This window comes from Canis lupus, chromosome 5 (assembly GCF_003254725.2).
Source record: "Canis lupus dingo isolate Sandy chromosome 5, ASM325472v2, whole genome shotgun sequence".
In the NCBI taxonomy this organism is placed as follows: domain Eukaryota; kingdom Metazoa; phylum Chordata; class Mammalia; order Carnivora; family Canidae; genus Canis; species Canis lupus.
The window spans coordinates 70,328,565-70,347,848 of NC_064247.1; the positions used below are offsets into that span (position 1 = coordinate 70,328,565).

The 19,284-nt window shown below is 50.1% G+C and overlaps 1 protein-coding gene across 8 annotated transcripts in view; it reads right to left on the bottom strand.

The window, feature by feature from the left end:
* The window catches only part of PLCG2 (phospholipase C gamma 2), a 174,059-nt gene that overhangs the window by 128,217 nt on the left and 26,558 nt on the right, over positions 1–19,284 (bottom strand). For 7 of the 8 annotated variants that reach the window (XM_025426966.3, XM_025426964.3, XM_025426967.3 and 4 more), the window contains one exon: positions 12,875–13,105. In XM_025426966.3, coding sequence (XP_025282751.1) covers positions 12,875–13,067 — 193 coding nt within the window. In that variant the 5' untranslated portion in view covers positions 13,068–13,105. Of the gene's footprint in view, positions 1–12,874; positions 13,106–18,962; positions 19,061–19,284 lie in introns of those variants that run through there. The other variant, XM_025426968.3, reaches the window with a different exon arrangement.

Consider the following 19,284-nt stretch of genomic DNA (forward strand, 5'->3'; position numbering starts at 1 on the left):
TGAACATCTGCCTTCAGTTCAGGGTGTGGTTCCCAGGTCCTGGGATAGAGTCCCACGTCGGGCTACCCTAGAGGAGTCTGCTTCTCCCTCTGCCTGTGTCTCTTCATCTCTCATGAATAAATAAATAAAATCTTTTTTTAAAAAAGTAGATTCCTTCTAAAAAAAAAAAAAAGAAAGAAAAAGAAAGTAGTAGCTCAATGGCACACATTAACTGAGCACCTACTGGGAGCACTCGTGCTAGAAGCAGAGACAAACAAGATGCCACCTGCTTCAGGGAATCTGAATCCAGCCTCCTCCTGGCAGCCCTAAATCTGGTAGCTCTCTGCAGTAACACACCTGTGGAGCCAATTCCAAAGTGGAAGGTCCTTCAAAGCCTTCTTCTCAAGAAAGGAAAAGGACATGAAATCCATCCCAGAAGATGGCCTGAGACACACAACGAGCTGAGCAATCAGAACAACTGGAACTACATGCTAACAGGGTTGCTGCATGGGTTGAATGAGCACCTGTCAGCAGCCTCGGCCCACAGGAAGGGCTCCCAAGTTCGCCTACCACTGTCCCAAGTGGTCATGTCGATACCACAGTGAGATCCACGTCCTTTACCCACCAGCGGCACCACACTGCTGGTTTCACAGCCTAGGACAGAACAAATGCCCAACTAGGAGAGGGAAGCACAACACTCACGAGACACCACCACCACCTCACCCCCCGCTGCCTGTGATTTTCACATCTGTAAAAGATACAAAAGCTGACAGATGCCTGGATGCTAGCAAGGATGGTGGGTGCACATACAAATCAGTGCAGCCTTCCTGCGGACCACAGAACACTGTGCCCAGAACCCAATACACAGCCTTCCCTTCCTCCCACAAATTCTTCTTGAAATTTATCCTATGGAAATTGCCAGGGACGTGCCTAACAGTCAGCACTAAAAATATTGCCAGGATCCGTATCTGACATAGCAAAATCGTAAGCTACATGATATCCAAAAATAGAAAATTGACTAAAAAATATAAAAATAAAAAGATAAGGTGGAAAAGTTATAGCCATTTAAAACAAAACAGAAGGCATGTGCTTAGAAAGATTTCCACCAAAGGGAAACCAAAATAACCATCATCTAAAGGTCAGGTGTCAGGGCACCAGGGTGGCTCAGTGGTTGAACCTCTGCTTTTGGCTCAGGGTGTGATCCTGGGATCCTGGGATCGAGTTCCATATCGGGCTCCCTGCATGGAGCCTGCTTCTCCCTCTGCCTAGGTCTCTGACTCTCTGTGCATGTCTCATAATAAATAAAATCTTTAAAAAAAATATTGGACAGGTGTCCTATTAGGAGACACAGAGTGAAACCTAAGGGCAGTTAAAATAACAGATTATATGCCAATTAAAGATTAAATTTTTTGAAATGTAAAAAAATACACATGGGAATAATTATCAAAGTTTCTCTAGTTTCTCTATGGAGGAAGAGGTATACATGAGGACTAATCTATATGTATAATATTTATTAAAAAACAAAGATCCAAAGCAAATATGATTTGTCTAAGTTAGAAAGAAGGATGTACTCATTTCCTATGGCTGCTATAACAAATCGCCACAAACTTAGTGACTTAGGACAACACACATTTATTGTCTTACAGTTGCACAGGCCAGAAGTCAAGTATGGGTTTGATGGGGCTAAAATCAAGGTGCCAGGAGGGCTCTCTTCCTTCCAAGGGCTCTATGGGAGGATCCATTCCTGTGCCTCCTCCAGCTTCTGGAGGTAGCCTGCAGATAGCTCACGGAAACCTTCCCCCACCCCTTCCAAAGTGACTAATTTAACCTCTCTGACCTCTGCTCTGTCATCACATCTCCTTCTCAGACTCTGACCCTCCTTCCTTGGTCTTTCACTTACAAGGACCATTGTGATTACATCAGGCGCACCCACATAATCCAGAATCATTTCCTCATCTCAAGATTCTTAACTGAACCACATCTGAAGAGAGCCTTCTGCAATATCTTTAGGGAGCATCTGTAGGGAGCCTTCTGCCATCCAGGATAACATCTGTAGGAAGCTTTCTGCAATACAGGATAACGTTGTCACACATCCTAGCGATCAGGATGGGGACATCTTGGGGTGGGAAAGGGGGACTTTATTCTGGTTACCAGAGTATATAGAAATCACTGTCTTCACCACCACCACCACCACCATCCTCACCATCACCACCATCACCACCAGTAGCAGCAGCAGCAGCTAACTTTCTGGGTGCACTGGGATACTTGTGAGGCTCTACCCTGAAGTGTGACATAATTCACTTACCTAATCCCCATGAGAATCCCCTAAGGCAGGCACTATTATGATCCCACTTTATAGATGGGTACAACGAGAAGCCAACTTTCCATGGTCATCAACATTTTAAGTAGCAGCAACAAGATCTGAGCCCAGGCAGTCAGGCCTTAAGAGAACAGCTTACAATAAGAAGTGGTTACAATACAGCACAAAATGGAAAAGGCATATACTAGAATATTGCAAAAGGGTTGCCTTTTATAAAAATGTATCTAGGTAGGTCTTGCCAAAAAAAAAAAAAATCTGGAATGGTGTAGATCAAGTATTAACATACATGCCTCTGGGTCAGGGGGAAGGGGCTGTCATCATCACCCAGTTGTAGTTAAATATGTTTCTGCTAATGAATACATGTTAGTTCTTCAAGGAGAACAAAATCAGTTATTTTAATCAGGGCAAATACAGTGAGGTCAGAAGAGATCAGCTCAGAGTAGTCTTCAGCAGGAAACTGGCCTACCGCTCATGCTCAACCATCTTAGTTCTCCAGGGACACAGGTCCTCCTCCTCCAGGCAGACTCCAGGCCTACAAGCAGAGGCTGGCAGCAGGCCAGGAGTAGCCTGGATTGGCTGGGCATGATGGGGAGGGGACAGCTGCCAATGACATCCCACAGACCTCCAGTCCTGAGGCTGGCATCCCACCCCCATCCCCTCACCATGTGCCCTACAGGGTCTTCTCTTCCCATCTCTATCATGCTGTGTGGACACTAACTTTGCCAGTCTCCGTTCTACAAATTACAAAGTACCCGTGTTCTTTGTCCTTTCCTCACCACAGAATCCTTCACATACTAGACACCTCACCCCCCAAAGCCCTCTGCCACCCCTGGCTCCCCGCATGACTCAGGTCAGATGAAAGCTTTTTCTAGATGAAAGCTTTTTCTAGTGTGCTGGGTGAGTGGGAAAGGCCCATCTGCTCTAAACTGGCAATGTCACCAATTCTGTTTCCAAAACAGCACCACTGCCTTGTTGACAGCTCCTCTTCCCCAGCCACAGGCCTCCACAGCCCCCAAGGAGAAAGGCCAGGGCTACTGGCCCACCCAAGGCTGGAATCGAGGGACCTTAACCCCAAAAGGCCCCCTGCATGCACAAACAGCAGAGGTTGTGGCCGCAGTGTATGGGCCACAATATGGCCCCTTGAATGCTTTCCAGAACACCCAAATGCAGGCAGTGACAGGCCTTCAGAGCAGCAGAAGCATGAGACACCCCTAGTCAAGTACATACCAGGAATGCTGCATACATTGACAAATTTAATCTTCCCAGGTATCCTTCCAGGAAGCTCTGCCATCATCCCATCTCTCGCATGAGAGGCATGGAGGCATGGATTGCTCAGGGCCAAGCAGCCAGCAAGCACAAGGCCAAGACCGGAACTGCTGTGTGTGTGGCCAAAAAGGAAGTTGCCATAGAGACGCCCTATCTTAACACTGGATCCTACCATCTCTGGGGAGAAAAAGGCAGGCAGGGCATCTAGGTCCTTCTCTGATTCGTCCACTGGTCACGTATCTGTGAAGCACCCACCGTGGGCTGGGCACAAGCAGGGTGCTGGGAGTCCTTGCTGGTCCTCTGGACAAACAGGTGTCTGCCTCCCAGAGCTCACAGTCTAGGCTGAGGACCACGGAGGGCCTGGCTCCCAGTCAGGCATCGCCAGAGGGCAACAAAAGCCGATACCAGGATTTCTGGCTTCAACTTCAAACTGCACAGCACTTACATCTCTTCCAAGACAAAACAAGACATGCCACTTTGCTACCCTGATACGTGAAAATGCATGCTTATCTCTAAAATCCGCTGGATGGTGGGCAGTGGATTGGAGCTTATAAAAGGATTCACAAAGGGACTGCTTGTAACTGCTCCCTCCCTAGACACCCACAAGAAATGGGACAAACTATTCAGGAGCCTCTAATTACACAAAGTCGGGTACACCTTCATCCCAAGGCGTGCAGACATGCAAGATGCTCCCTGCACCCGGCCCTCTGGCTTCTCAGAGTGGAATGTACCCACACTCCAGCCGCCTCTCCTTTCTTCACCCACAGCCAGGTGGAGTTCTGAGGCAGGACTCCTAGTTTCCCAAAAGCCAGGTAAGGAGACCCATGTCCACGCTCCACAGCCCTGGGAACACTGAAGTAGACCAAGCACACCTAACTCGGCAGGCATAAGGTCTTCGAAGGGCAGGCCTGGCTGTGTGGAATAGGGAATTCAGGAGATGCACTTGCAAGAGACCAGGAAGAAGCATGATCCATAATAACAAGAGCAAACCTTACAGAGCGCTTCCCCGGCGCCTAAGTGATTTAACCACAGGAGCACATCTGATCCTAACAACCCTGTAAGGCAGGCACTACCATCCTTCCCATTTTACAGATGCCTGTGCACTGGCTCCAACGGACCCAACCCATCACAGGTCTCCTGGAGGGCCCATCCTGGGAGGATGGGACACCTCAGGTTTCAGGGAGGAGTCCCCTGCACAGCGAGTCAGGAGGGAGGAAGGCTTTGCTGGGGAGGATCTAGCCATGGCTGCAAGGAAGCTTAAGGAAGATCTATCCATGGAGAGAAGTTACCACAGTGGCTGTTGTCACAGACAGGATGGGAGAGTCCACAGAGCCACCACCTTCCCTTCCCATGAGGCCCACTAATAGGGTAAGGTTGTTCATTTTCTTGAATTCCTCCAAGAACACACATCCCCTACCCCGCAACCAAGCCCCTATTCATTCTATTCTCTAGTCATCAGTGGAGTTCCTATAGCCACATCTTCCCCCTCTCCAAAATTAGGGGCCACGAAGAACCCAGAAGATGCCCACCAAACCTATTTCCCATTCTTAATGGCACACAGGTTGGCCATATTTCCCAGCCTCCTTTGCAGCTGGTCACAGGCCAAGTTCTGGTCAGTGGAAGTTGGGCACCTTCCAACTTGTAGGACTGGTCCACAAAAACCTCTAAGGCATCTTCTACTCTCCCTCTTCCCCTGAATGCTGGCTGGACAGAGGATCCTGAGGTGGCCTCATGTTTTAGGAGACAGTGGTGCTGCCAGGCAGGAGAGCCCCACCCTCAATCTCCACTGTCTTGTTCACCACTTTATCCCCAGGGACAAGTGTAACACCCAACACACACTGAGTCCTCTTTGAGTATTTCCTAAATCAACAAAGAAACAAATTCTAAGAACATCAAGTGATCATCATTCAGGACAGAACACCCTTGAAACAAAAATCACAGAAGCCAATTCCTCAACCATCCAGCATATAGGCAGGTCTGAATCAATATCAATAATAAAAGGGTCGGGGCACCCGGGTGGCTCAGATGGTTAAGTGTCTGACTCTCGATTTCAGCTCAGGTCATGATCTCAGTATTTTGAGATCCAGCCCCGCATCGGGCTCTATGCTCAACACGGAGTCTGCTTGTCCCTCTCCCTCTGCTCCCCTCCCCCACCTCCACCCACACTCATGAGAATCTTAAAAAAAAAAGAAGAAGAAGAAGAAGAAGAAGAAAAATTAAAAGGTCAATTCTATTTTTCATACCAGCAGTCTCTATCATGGAGAATATATGCCCCAGAAGGGAACCAGAAAGGAAAATCACCATGTGATTTTCCACCACGTTAGTGGAAATTCTAATATTTATATCATCCTTTATACCATACCATTTGCCTTTATGTTTGATGAGACAATGACAATGATCATGACAAGGATGACAAGAGCAGCTAATACTTGAGCACCTGCCTCCACAGCGCTCAGCAGTGTTGAAACCATTTCACATGTATTCACTTAATGTTCCCAAAAAATCTAGTGCAATTGGCTCTTTCATTGGTTTTTTTTACAAGTGTGAGACACAAAGAGATGACTAATGGCCCAAGATCATACCCCATCTGAGCGGCAGGGCTTGGATTGGACCCCAGGCACTTGGGCTCTGGAGTCTGCACTATTGTGTACCATAACTACACATCTAAATCAACAAATAAGTTCATAAATACTGAGGACATTGGCTGAATTTTTTTTAAAGATTTTATTTATTTACTCATGAGAGACATAGAGAGACACACAGAGACGTAGGCAGAGGGAGAAGCAGGACCCCAGGACCCCAGGACCACACCCTGAGCCAAAGGCAGACATTCACCAGTGAGCCACCCAGGTGCCCACACTGGCTGAATCTTATCTGTGATGGGATGTTTGACTGAAGGAATGTGGATTTCTTTGATGGAGGATGCCAGTGGAAAAACATCCACTTCTCCATTGTTTTGGAAATATTTTGATAACATCTTTCAAAAATATTGTTTTTAAATGGCTATGAAGCCCCATGATGGATTTCAGAACTAGCAAAAAAAACGGAACTCCACCATTTCACTGGCCCTGGCTGTCAGCACCTGTCCACATCACGCAGTCTCCTGGCACACCTATCTCCCTGCTAACCAGGGCACTTCAAGTCCCCTCATCTCCTGGCATCTCCAGCACGGTGTGTCCTCTGCACACATAAGGAATGGATGCATTCCCCTCCCATTGTAAAAAAACAAGTCTGAGCAGAACTTGATTCTTGGGTCCCTGGCAGGGTGCTTCTCTATCACACACAGAATGAAACACCTTAGAGCACCCAGGAAGAGAAAGTAACACAGCAGGAAAAAGATTTGAGACCTTGAAGGCCACAGAATGACTACAAATTGTATTTTCCTGTTCGTGGCTGTGTGGCCTTGGGCACATCCCTTAGACTCCGCAGGACTCTGTCCTCTTAAATAGAATGGGTACAATTCCTGCTTCCTGGGATCACTATGAGGAGGTGATGAGCTGGTGCATGTGATGTGCTTCCACACGGACCAGTAGACAGCACTCATTAGAGGCAGCTCTTGTCATTGGCAACGCCATCATCATCACCAGGCAGACAAGCCAAGAACCCAACACCAGGGAAACAGAAAAGCTCCTATTTTTGAGAATCCCTCAATTCATGGCAGCCACAACTTGCCAAAAATAAGCAGATGGAGAAAACACGCATAAGCGCCGACTGAAAATTTCAGGATACAAACCTATTCAGTCGAGATGGCCCTCACCCAGTCCACGCCCTCGAAGGCAGCTCACTGCCGCACCAACCCTATCCAGACTCCACAAACAGGTGGCACCATGTCAGCTCCTGACACATTCCCAAATGCGGAAGATGCAGGAGGACTGTAACAGTTTAACCCAGAAAGGGCCCCAAGTGGGCTCCTTTCTACCTGGAGACTCAGCTGGTGCCCCTGGAAGGAAAGAGAAATCACACACACACACACACACACCACACACTGCATCTCCCACTGTCCCACAAGCTCCCCCTCTATATTCAGAGGCTCTCCCAGAGGCCAGGGCTGGAAGGAATCCCAGTCACCATCTCCCCATCCCTCTTGGAAAACAAAAGGGAGACTGATGGCCAAGAGGTGAATGGCTTAAGATCCACAGTCTTCATTAGAAGCCAGGCCTAGGAAAAAAAAAAAAAAAAAAAGAAGCCAGGCCTAGGGACTCCCCACCAGTCTCTTTTTTCCTTTTTTCCTCTATTGTATTATATTGCAATTATGCAGTATCACCCACATATTTAAAAAAAAAGTACATAAAATTCACTTAATTCTTGCCTATCGTAAAATTCATCTAATTCATATTGGATAGAAGCTATTATCTCACTTTGACAGATGGGGGAAATGAGACAAAGAGTGCCTCAGATCACATACTTACTAGGTAGGTGGCAGAGCGGGGATTTGAGCTACAAGTCTGGATCCGGAGTCCAGGTGCTCTCGTGGTGGCCAGCCACCACCAGCTCCTTCCCACCCCAGACGTGCAGGCCACTTCTTGAACCCAACTCAGCCTTGGTGACCTAAACTGGTACAAGGGACATTCTGGACTTCTGAGGCCAAGCCATAGGATTCATGGAACACACCTTCTGGGAGGATGCCAAGCATCATGTTAAGTCAAGCTACCTTGGGACTAGCAGGCAGTAGGCAGTCGGCCATCACCACCAAGGCATCAGATGTAGGAGTGAAGATTCTACAACCTTCCAGACCAAGTGACATACCAGCTGAGTACCACCAAATGGCCTGAGACCAGACCACAAAGTGTAAAATCACCCAGGTGAGCCCTGCCCAAATCTCTGGAGCACAAACCTACTGGCCTAGATTCAATGGCACCTGCTGATCTCACTTCAGGATGGCCATCCTGCAGGCCACCTGGCTAGCCTCCTCCTTCAACTCACAACACAAGAAGCTCCTCCATGAGGCCGCCTCCCCCTCTTCCCCACCATCACTCTCACACCCAGATGGGTAAGAACCTTCCTTCCTCACACAATACCAAGCCCAGACCCTCACTGTAGTACTGATCACACAACCCTGCAATGGCTGGGTGCTGAGTCTGTTCCCCACCAGGGCAGGGACTCCACCCTTCTTCCTGTCACCCAGCAGTCCAGCACCCAGTAGGACAGCAAACACAGGTTGAACACATGAAAGTGCTCAATCATGACAGGGTTCAAAGAGAGACCCTATTATACCCACTGACATTTTATGGTTCTAAGCAAAGCAGCACATGACCCAAAAGCCAAGACTGAGCGTTTCTCAATCTCGGCACTACCGACACCTTGTCCTAGATTATTATTTGTGGTACAGGCTGTGCATTTTAAGATGTTTAGCAGCATCCCCGGCCTTGATCCACTAGATGCCAGGAACACACCCATCCCCAATTATGACAACTATCTCCAGGCACTGCTAAATGGTCCTGGGGGGGCTGGGAGAGGATTGCCCTGGTTGAGAACCACTCACCGCTTTAGACAGCGGGACCCATGAGTGTCTATTGTCACCCAGGCCTGACGGGCAGCGAGGGTGTATAATTCCTGTTCACAGGTCACACACCACCAAAACCAAGTGCCCATAGTCCTCTCACACTAGGCAGCAGACAGCACAGTAACCTACATGTTTGTGCTACCTAGCAGCCCTGAAGGAACACCGTGGCTTGAAGGTCCCCGTCAGGATGTCACCCTTACAACAGCAGGTTGGAAACATAGCCCTGAGAATCCCTATCGAGGACCTGAAGGCTTGTTCTCTAAGTCGTCAGGGAGCACTGTTACTAAACGCTTTACCCCAGAACTGGCTTTTTCTGTCATTTTTCCATGAATACATCCATCTCACACAGGACTGCCAGTGCATGTTCCAAAATGCAAGTGTGACCGCCTCATCCCTCTTCTGAAAACCCTCAGTGGATCCCTGCTGCCCTCCGGATAAAGTCCAAACACCTGAGCAAGATTTTGCCACCCCACACCACTCATTGTTAGCAACAACAATGGCAAAAATTACAGCAGCAGTTCCCACTGGGTAAGTGCCTATCCCATGCCATGCACCATGTTCAACTCCTCTGACATATTAACTCATTTATTCATTCCCAACCATAACCCAGTGGGGTAGACACTAATATTATTCCCTTTCTAGAGATAAGAGAATTAAATCTCAAAAAGCAGATGGAACTTGCCCATGGTCACACAGCAAAGCTCCTCAAATAGTGCATGAAGTCAAACCCCATGCTGCTTGTACCTTGTGCAACAGTGTGGGCTCCATAAGGATCAGAGTCTATGACATCACTGCCATGTCTTCAGTACCTAGGACAGTGCCTGGCAGATTCCACATTCAAATATGGAAGGAAGGAGGGATGGCAGGATGGATGGAAGTCTCAAGAGCAGCATATACCAAACCTAGCTAATTATCCGGACTACTGGGAAGCTTATTAAAATATTGAGTTCCAGCGACCTGAGAGTTTTATACCCAGACGATCACTCAAGTGTAAAATCAAAGAATGGATACATTAGAGTATGTGCCATCTGAGGTCATAGTGAAGAAAATGAGGGGCCAGGTTTAGCTCAGAAAAACACTGATAGAGAAACACCTGAGTGGCTCCGTGGTTGAGGTTCTGCCTTTGGCTCAGGGCATGAACCTGGAGTCCCAGGATCAAGTCTGCATCAGGCTCCCTGCATGGAGCCTGCTTCTCTCTCTGCCTGTGTCTGCCTCTCTCTCTGTGTGTCACTCATGAATAAATAAATAAAATCTTTAAATAATCAATAAATAAAAATAAAATAAAATAAATTAAATTAAATTAAATTAAATTAAATTACTGAGTTCCAAACCACCTAGTGAATGACAGCCATCCTCAGCCTCTCCAGGGAGGGCAGAAATCCATGAGTTAACTGAAGGGGGAGAAACTACAGGACATGGATTTCAGGAGCCAAAATCCCCTCTCATGTCCCTTCGAGTGAGCTTCACAAAAAGGTTCCAGTAGCTTGTGCTTTTAAAAACCCCCAGGTAGTTCTGATTATCAGCTGGGCTTGGGACCCACTGTCCACTCTCACTATGGCATGCCTGCATTTACCATGAGCGCCCCTTCTACACCCTGCAGGCCCCCACCCCCACCCCAGCTCCAGCAGGTTTCTGGGCCACCTGGGAGGTCAAGTGTGGCCAAATGCATGCAAAACTGGAAGGAAAGTGGGCTGCTTATGTACATGGGCATTTTCAAAGCAGGGCCTCTGGCTCTGAGCCACCAGAGACCTGCCTGGCTCCAAAGCCAGGAGAAACCTTTTGGAATGCAGTAAACTGCATCTGATTCATGATAAGAAATCATGGGACACCTGGGTGGCTCAGTGGTTGAGCATCTGCCTTCAGCTCAGGACATGACCCTGGAGTTCTGGATTGAGTCCTGCATCGCATTCCCCGTGGGGAGCCTGCTTCTCCCTCTGCCTATATCTCTGCCTCTCTCTGTCTCTCATGAATAAATAAAATCTTAAAAAAAAAAAAAAAGAAATCAAATGAAGCTAAGTCACCTGTGGGTGGCCAAGTTCAGAACCCCACAGCAGCATGGATTAAAATCTGGGAACAGGTACCTCCTGGGCTTTTGGGGGGTGCTGCCAAACGGCCCTTTCACTCAGAAGTAACACTTACAGGAAGCTGTCCTTTGGGTTCTGTTCCTGTTAGACTAAAAGCAGGCAAGGATAACCCACACACTGCTGGTGGGAACGTAAAATGCTATAACCACTTTGAAAATAGTCTGGCAGTTCCTAAGATAATTAAACATAGTTACCATATGACCCAGCAATTACACGCCTAGGCAAATGCCCAAGAGAAATGGAAACACACTTGTACATGAATGCTCAGGGCAGCACAATTCACAGTAGCCAAGTAGAAACAACCCAATGTCCATCAATGAACAAATAAACAAATTATGGAAAACCCATACAATGGAGTATTATTCAACCAAACAAAGGAACAATGTACTGACATACTCTACAATGTTGATGAACCTTGGCAACATCACACTAAGTGAATGAAGCCAGACACAAAAGGCCTCATATTACAGAATTCCATTTATAGGAAATGTCCAGAACAGGACAATCAATGGAGACAGAAGACTCATGGTTGCTTAGGGCAGGGGAGGAGGGCAAGGGCTATCAGGGATAGGGTTTATTTTTGAGGGGATGAAACAGTTCTAAAATTGAGGTGGTAGCTGGTTGCACTGTGAATACACTAAAAACCACTGAATTGTCCATTTTCAGTGGGTGAATTGTATAGTATGTGAATTCTATCTCAATAGGGCTGTTATCAAAAAATAAAAATAAAAAAGGGAAGAATGCAAGTATAGTTGCTGTAGCTAATAGCAAAAGACCGTAAAGAACCCAAACATCCCTCTCCAGGGATCAGACCCTTAAGGACAGCCGGAAAATACGTGGCTGTGAAAGAATCAGGAAGACCCAAGTGTGGATCAGAACCGTCTCCAAATAATCACTAAAATAAGAAATCAAGGTGCAGATGTGTAAGGAGTAGGGACTCATTCGTGCAAAAAACAGGACCTGCGTGTCACACAAGCACAGAATACTCTGAAGACAGAAGAACTAGGTAATGAGTTGGCCGCAGGGCCCAGGGTGGGGCTGGGGAGGAGAGACATTTATCAATGAATTGTTTGGTTTCTTTCCATGTGTATATTTCAATTTTTCAATCAAATTGGCTTTAAAAAAAAAAAAAGGGTCCATTTTTAAAAAGCAAATTAAAGCAAGTCTCTGCAAGTGAAAATTGCTTAAGCCTCCTTACTCTGTGAAAAACAGTCTTAGAAACTTTAGGAACTGAACCAATTGCCCAATCTAAGGCGGGTGGGGAAAGAAGACGCCACCCCCAGGACCAGAGCTTCATTTAAAAGCTACAGAATCCTCAGTGATGTGCTCGGTCCACATGGAACAAAAGTAAAGGCCTCTCATTCTGTGGTTCATGGTAAGACAAAACAGGCATTTGGCTACCAAGCCAGGAGTTTCTGCAGCTCCGTCACTAAGCTGTTAAGGGGGCAGACTAAAGGGTTCCCGATGCCAACAGGCAGGGAGCACACGCACCCCTGCTGGCCCAGGTGAGCCGCCTAAACGTCACTTCCAAGTTGGCCCACGCAGGTCTCCGTTACATCACCAGGATGCTGCTGGCTGGACTTCCCCCACCTACTCTAAACCCCATCAGAGACCCAGACAGAATGGCCACACTTGCATTTCCAGAAGAAGGGAAGGGATCAAGCGCGATAAGTGAAGGCAGGAAGGGGACAGGTGCCCGCGCCAGGGCTCAAGGGTACTCACAGAAGCCCTCGATCTTGTCGGCTGTCTTGCTCCAGGCCACCTGGCGTGTCTCCATGATCACCTGGACAGTCCTCCGCTCTGGGGTGGACTTGCGGAAGCTGAACACCGTCATCACCGTGCCCAGCTCCAGGGCTCTCTTGATCTGACTCTTCTCGTATTCCGGAAGGCTGTCCACGTGGGCCAGGGCAGTCATTGTTGGCAGAATGGGGGGAGCAGTGAGGGAAGAGGACGCTGCAGGGGCAGAATAAAGAAGTGAATTGGTTTTTGTTAACTAGTGGGGGGGGATCAGCTAACAGCTAAAACCCTGTCTCATGCCCATCAGGAGGAATTGTGGAAGAATGGTTCTTGTGGCGGGGGAACCCGTGACCACTCGGACAACCCAGGCAGGACACCCAGAGGTTTAAGTAGAAGTGGAGGTATGGGAGGAGCAAGTGACTGACCTGACCTCAGTGACTGAACTGTTATCCTGGCTTTGAATAACCAAATCACCCTGGTCTGGCAGTGACCTCTACCCTCCCCACACACTCCCATGCAGCAGAATATTTGAATAGCCAAAGCAGCCCATTGGCCCTACTCCCCACCCCCAACATCCTTTTCTATCCTGCCTAGATTTTCCTCAGCATCCCCTTACTCCCCAAGTTGGGAACAAAAAAAAGTCCTATTAAGCCACTTCAGAATGTGTCTGGGGAGATCTCTGTGCTGAAATGGAGCCAAAAGGACAGAAAATATCAGGGCCCAGAATCCTCAAGTTCAAGTCTGGTGTGTGGCCCTGGGCAGGCTGGAGAACCTCCAGAAGCTTCAGTCCCATCTCTTCTAGATGCTTCTTAGGGGCACCTGGGTGGCTCAGTGGTTGAGTGTCTCCCTTCAGCTCAAGGTGTGATCCCGGGGTCCTGGGAGCCATCCAGTCCCACATCGGGCTCCCTGCAGGGAGCCTGCTTCTCCCTCTGCCTGTGTCTCTGCCCCTCTCTGTGTGTCTCTCACGAATAAATAAAATCTTTATTAAAAAAAAGCAAATGGGCCTGTTGGGATGGTAAGGGATCCTAAAAGCACAATGCCACCAGCAGGGTACCTGGCATCCCACTCAGTGTGCAGCAGGTGTTCTGGAACATCACAGATGCCCACACACAGAGACGTTCCAGGCCCCAAATTCTCGAGGCTTCCTTGTCTGGCTGTCCTCACATCTACATCCAATCCATCAGCAAATGCAACACCTCTTCCCAGGTGGCTGGCTCCTCCCAGGATCTCACACCTGGACAATTCTAATCATCTACCTGGTCTCCTGATTCCACCCCAGCCCCCAACAGACCAGCACAGAGCAGTAGCTAAAAGACACTTTTCGAACAGAATGACATCATGTCAACCTCTCTGACCAGCCTGCTTCAGCCATAGCCCGAGCCCTTACTCTGCAGAGGGGAGTCCAATGGGAGACTCTGTAGACCGTCCTCCACTCCTGAGCCATATTTCCACACTTGTAAAGGGGAAGACAGATTATAGAAACCTCCAAGGCTCTTGGAAGGATTAAACCAAATAGTGTATCTTGAGGCTCTTAAAACAATGATGTGGGGTGCCTGGGGGGCTCAGTAGGTTCAATGTCTGCCTTTGGCTCAGGTCATGACCTCAGGGTCCTGGGATGGAGCTGAGTCAGGCTCCCTGCTCAGCAGGAGTCTGCTTCTCCCTCTGCCCACTTGTGCGCTCTCTCTCTCTCAAATAAATAAATAAAATCTTACAAAAAAAAAAATGCAAGGTCAGGTCAGTACTCCTCAGATTTAGCTACAGCTGCTACTACCATCCATTGTCCTGTGCATCTTATCTCCTCCCCGCCCTCCAAATCCCACAGGATCAGGAGCCCACGCTGTTGCTCCATAGAGAGGAAGGTGTCCAGCCAGGGCCATGCAGGCCCTCACTCTGCATCCACTTTCCAACAGCCTCCTGTCAGGCCACTCAAAATCAGGGCCTCAGTTCCCTCATCTGCAAAATGGGGATACCACCAGCCTCCCAGGGCACTGTAAGGTTGGAAAGCTAGTGCATGGACAGGCCCCCAACTCTTAGAGGGGCCTCACAGGATAGTCATCAGCCAGTTGTTCGACATGCAGGTGCCTCCTCTGTGCCAGCAGGGGAGCTGGGGACTGATATGCAAATGAGAGGGAGTGGGGAGAGGCCCCAGCCTTACCCTTTGCCCCCACCCCACCCCCACTCATGCCCATCACCAAAGGCACCTCCATAGGTATCTCGCAGCTGGAGATAAAACCATGAATTACACCTGCTCTCTACCCACCTGGAACCAGACCTGTGTGCTCAACTCCTACCCGAAGAGGTCAGACAAAGCTTCTGGAAGAGGGCATCTGAACCCGATCTTTTTAAAAGGTGAAGCAGGAGGGAACGAGGTTCTGATCAGAGGAACAGGCCTAAGCAAAGGCCCAGCAGCAGGACTGGTAGTGTGCCACAGGCTGAGAGGAGCCTCCTGCCTCATCACCCTGTAATCCAGGACTACGGGCTGAGCCAGGTGCCTGTGGCCAATCCCAGACCAGTGAGCTGTTTACTGGCTTTCCCCAAGTGCCAGCACCTGCTGTACCTGGTTCATCTCCTTTATCTCAGTGTGAACTGCCAGAGGTGAAAACCCAGGTCCTGAGAGGGGAAGTTACACGATCAAGGTCACACACAAACATGGCAGCACCAGGATTCAGAACCCTGGTCTGAATCCCAACTCTGTCAACACCTGCCTTCTGAACTCAGAATCCTGTGGCAGGGGACACCTGGGTGGCTCAGCAGTTGGGCGCCTGCCTTTGACTTAGGTCGTGATCCTGGGATCCGGGATCCAGTCCTGTATCGGGCTCCCTGCAAGGAGCCTGCTTCTCCCTCTGCCTGTGTCTCTACCTCTCTCTCTATATATATTTCTCATGAATAAATAAATAAATCTTAAAAAAAAAAAAAAGAATCCTGCAACAGAAGCTGGCCAGAAAGTAACTAATTCGGCATTTCCATCCCTCTTGAGAGAGGTTAAAGGACCTGTCTAAGGTCACACAGCTGGAAAGTGGCAGAAGTGGGATCTGCACCTGGCCCCAGCTCCACAGCCCTTTTCACCATGCTGACCACCCCCTACCCCCCACCCCCACCCCAGCCATGTGCCTCTAGAGCTTCCTCCCAGGTCTGCAGGCTGACATGCAGCAGGGCACCAATAGGGAACCTTGTCACAACACCTCCACCCCCACTAAACCTGCCTGTCCGGAGGCAGTGGGACCCTCTGTCCTTTCTGATTCTGGCTCTGGGAAGGCCTTGGACTTAACCTTTCCCAGATTCTGGTTACTTCCAGCTCAGAAGTAGTGGATTGGCTCAACTAGAAACATCAGGTCTGGGGCAGCCCAGGTGGCTCAGAGGTTTAGCGCCGCCTTCAGCCCAGGGCCTGATCCTGGAGACCCAGGATCAAGTCCCACATCGGGCTCCCTGCATGGAGCCTGCTTCTCCCTCTGCCTGTGCCTATGCCTCTGCCTCTCTCTCTCTCGGTCTCTCATGAATAAATAAAAAGAAAAAAAGAAACATTAGGTCTCTCCTGTTGCCTCTCGCCAAAGACTGGAAAGAGGTCCTCAGGGCCATAAGATCCTTGCAGTCAACTAACAAAATCCAGCCAGCTCCTGACTCAGGCTTCCAGAGCTTGACGCATGAAACATAGGCAAAGAGGTCTCCAAGGCCTTCTCCCCAAGGGAAGGCACTACCATCACAGGCAATTTTCATTTTACTCCTGGAAAGAAAGACAAAAAAGAAAGAGAAGGAAAGACAGAAAGAAACGGCCCTGAAATCCCTTTTTTGTTCCTGTTTCTCATCTCATCCTCCCTGGGTAACTTTGCAAAAGGACTTATGGTATCAGAGATTTAGTAAGAGGTGTTGCCATTTCTACTTTTCATGTCCTTCTGTTTGAAATAAACTTCTGGGATTCAAGGACCCAGAACCAGGAAGCAGAGAAGTTTACTTCTTTTCGGTGCCTTCGGCACACATTAGGCCCATACAGCAGTTCGTATCAAATCCCACAGAACGAGTCTCTGTTCAATTCTGCAGTCACATCACAGAGAGGGGTAGCTGCTCCTCCAACGGCTCAAAGGAAGGTTGGCGTAGCTGCGTCTCACACCCACCCCACAGCTACAGATTTTATTGGAGGAACAGGCAATATCATCCACTTCAGGTAGGAACGTGAAAGAGTCCATTTTCTTAGGGGGCAAACTGTGATCATCTGTGAAACCATGAAACATGCATATGCTTTGATCAGCAATCACCTCTGTGCAGAAAGAAACACAAAGATGTTCACAGAAGCATTACTGGCAACAGAAAAGAACACAGAAAAGCATTACTGGCAACAGAAAAGAACGGGGAGGGAGGTCCCCTAAAGAAATCATGGGACATGAGTGCTAAAGCATGCTCAGTAGCTATCTGGTAGCATGAGGAAATTTTACAGATCAAGTTAGATTCATGAAATAGATGAAAGAAGAATGGCAAGCCAGTAAGCATCACAGAATTAGGTTTTTTAAAAGGCTGCCCATGTATAAGTCTAGGGGAAGTGGTGACTTTCAGAGGAGGGGAGGGGAGAGATGAGGTCTTGACTTTTTATTAATTTAAGTGGTAACATATGGATGAGCTTTTTCCTGTGTTTTTACTGTTTTCTAAATTAAGAAGGGTTCTGAAGTTTTCTTACCAGCAATTTTCTTTTTAAGATTTTTATTTATTCATGAGAGACACACACAGAGAGGCAGAAACATAGGCAGAGGGAGAAGCAGGCTCCCTGCAGGGACTCAATCCCAGGACCCAGACCCTGGGGTTAACGACCGCACCCAAAAGTACACAGACACTCAACCACTGAGCCACCCAGGTGCCCCATTACTGGCACTTTCTCACTGACTCCACCCAGCAAAAGGGCCATTCATGGGGTCTCACCTTTGCCTCTTCTACGGAAGCATCACACACTCAAAGTGGGGCTGTCATGTAGGAGGGGAGGATGGAGGTGGGGTGGGGAGACCATTTGGGGGAGGCGGCGGTGGCAGCAGCAGCAGCATTGGGCAATTTCAGCATCCATGAAGCCCCCAGTGAGTGCGTCCCTGAACTGGTACATGCAAGGCACACACAGCCTCGCAGCAGGCTACCTGCCTGGGCCTGGCATGGGCCCCTAAATGTGCCCCTCTCTGCAGAACTACAGCTAAGGATGACGGCCAAGCCCCACACATGGCCCTTAGCTAAAGAGGGTCAAGAACTAGCCAGGGCACCCTTTCCATAGATAGGTCCCAACTCTCAACAGCCCTGGAATGTAGGTTTGAGTAGCCCTAGTAGTATCCAGGGTAAGGAACTGGGGCTCAGAGAGGTTCTTCAACGTACCCAGGGTCACACAGCTGGAATTGAAATTCAAATTAAGCTGATTCACAAAGCCACCTGTGTCCTTGTGCCACGTCACCCCCCCCCCAACCCACCACACTCTCAGTCTGGTTTAAGATCAGGGTGCTGGAAAGAGCCCGTACTCCGCCAGCATCCAGGGGCCAAGCCCTGTTTAGACAACACGGTTTTCCCCCCAATTCTGCTGCTATGGCGGTGATGACTGGTTGGGATTCCAAACCAGAACCAAGAAAACACGCACAGACGAACACATATAATGATTTATGCCCCCACCTGGGGAGGGCGGAGCGGGGATCCTGAATCCCCCCAACCCTCCTAGTGTCTTCTGGGTGAAGGTGCGCCGCCGCCGACCCGCTCCACCGCCCACCCCGCAGCCTCCTGTGTAACACGGGGCAGTGCCGGGGTCCGCCTGGCCGCCCCGAGCCCCGAGCCCCGAGCCCGGAGCCCCGAGCACGGACGCGGCCGGGGAGCGCGGGCCCCGGCGGGCGCAGGAGCCTTGAACGCCAAGGCCAGCGCGAGCCTCCGACCGCACGCTGCGCCGCTCCCTCCGGGTTCCCATGCCCCTCCCGGTGGGGAGGCGACCGGCCCCGGGCCCCGACCCCCGCCTCCCCCGCCGGCCCCGGGCCCCGAGGGCGGGGGGGCCCCGACGGCCAGTCCCGCGCCCGCCCGCGCCCGCCGCGCCCGGGCGCCGATGCCCCCCCGCCCCCGGGGCGCTCACCTGGCCGAGCCCCCGCCGCCCCGGCTCCGGCCCCGGCCCCGGCCCCCGGCCCCCGGCTCCGGCTCCGGGCACTCCCTGCGGCGCGCGCCCTCCACCGCGGGCGCTGCTACTTCTGCTTCGGCCGCGGCCGCGCGCCACGTGACCCCGGGGCCGCCCCCCGCGCCCCGGCCCGCCCCCCGCGCCCCGAGGCCGCCCGCCCCGCCCCGCCCCGCCCGCCGGGGGCCGCCGCGCGCAGCACTTACGGGGCGCCCCCTGCACCCGGCTGCGCCCCGTGCAGGCCGCGAGCGCCGGAGAACCACCTGGAGGTGGCCGCTCTCGGGCC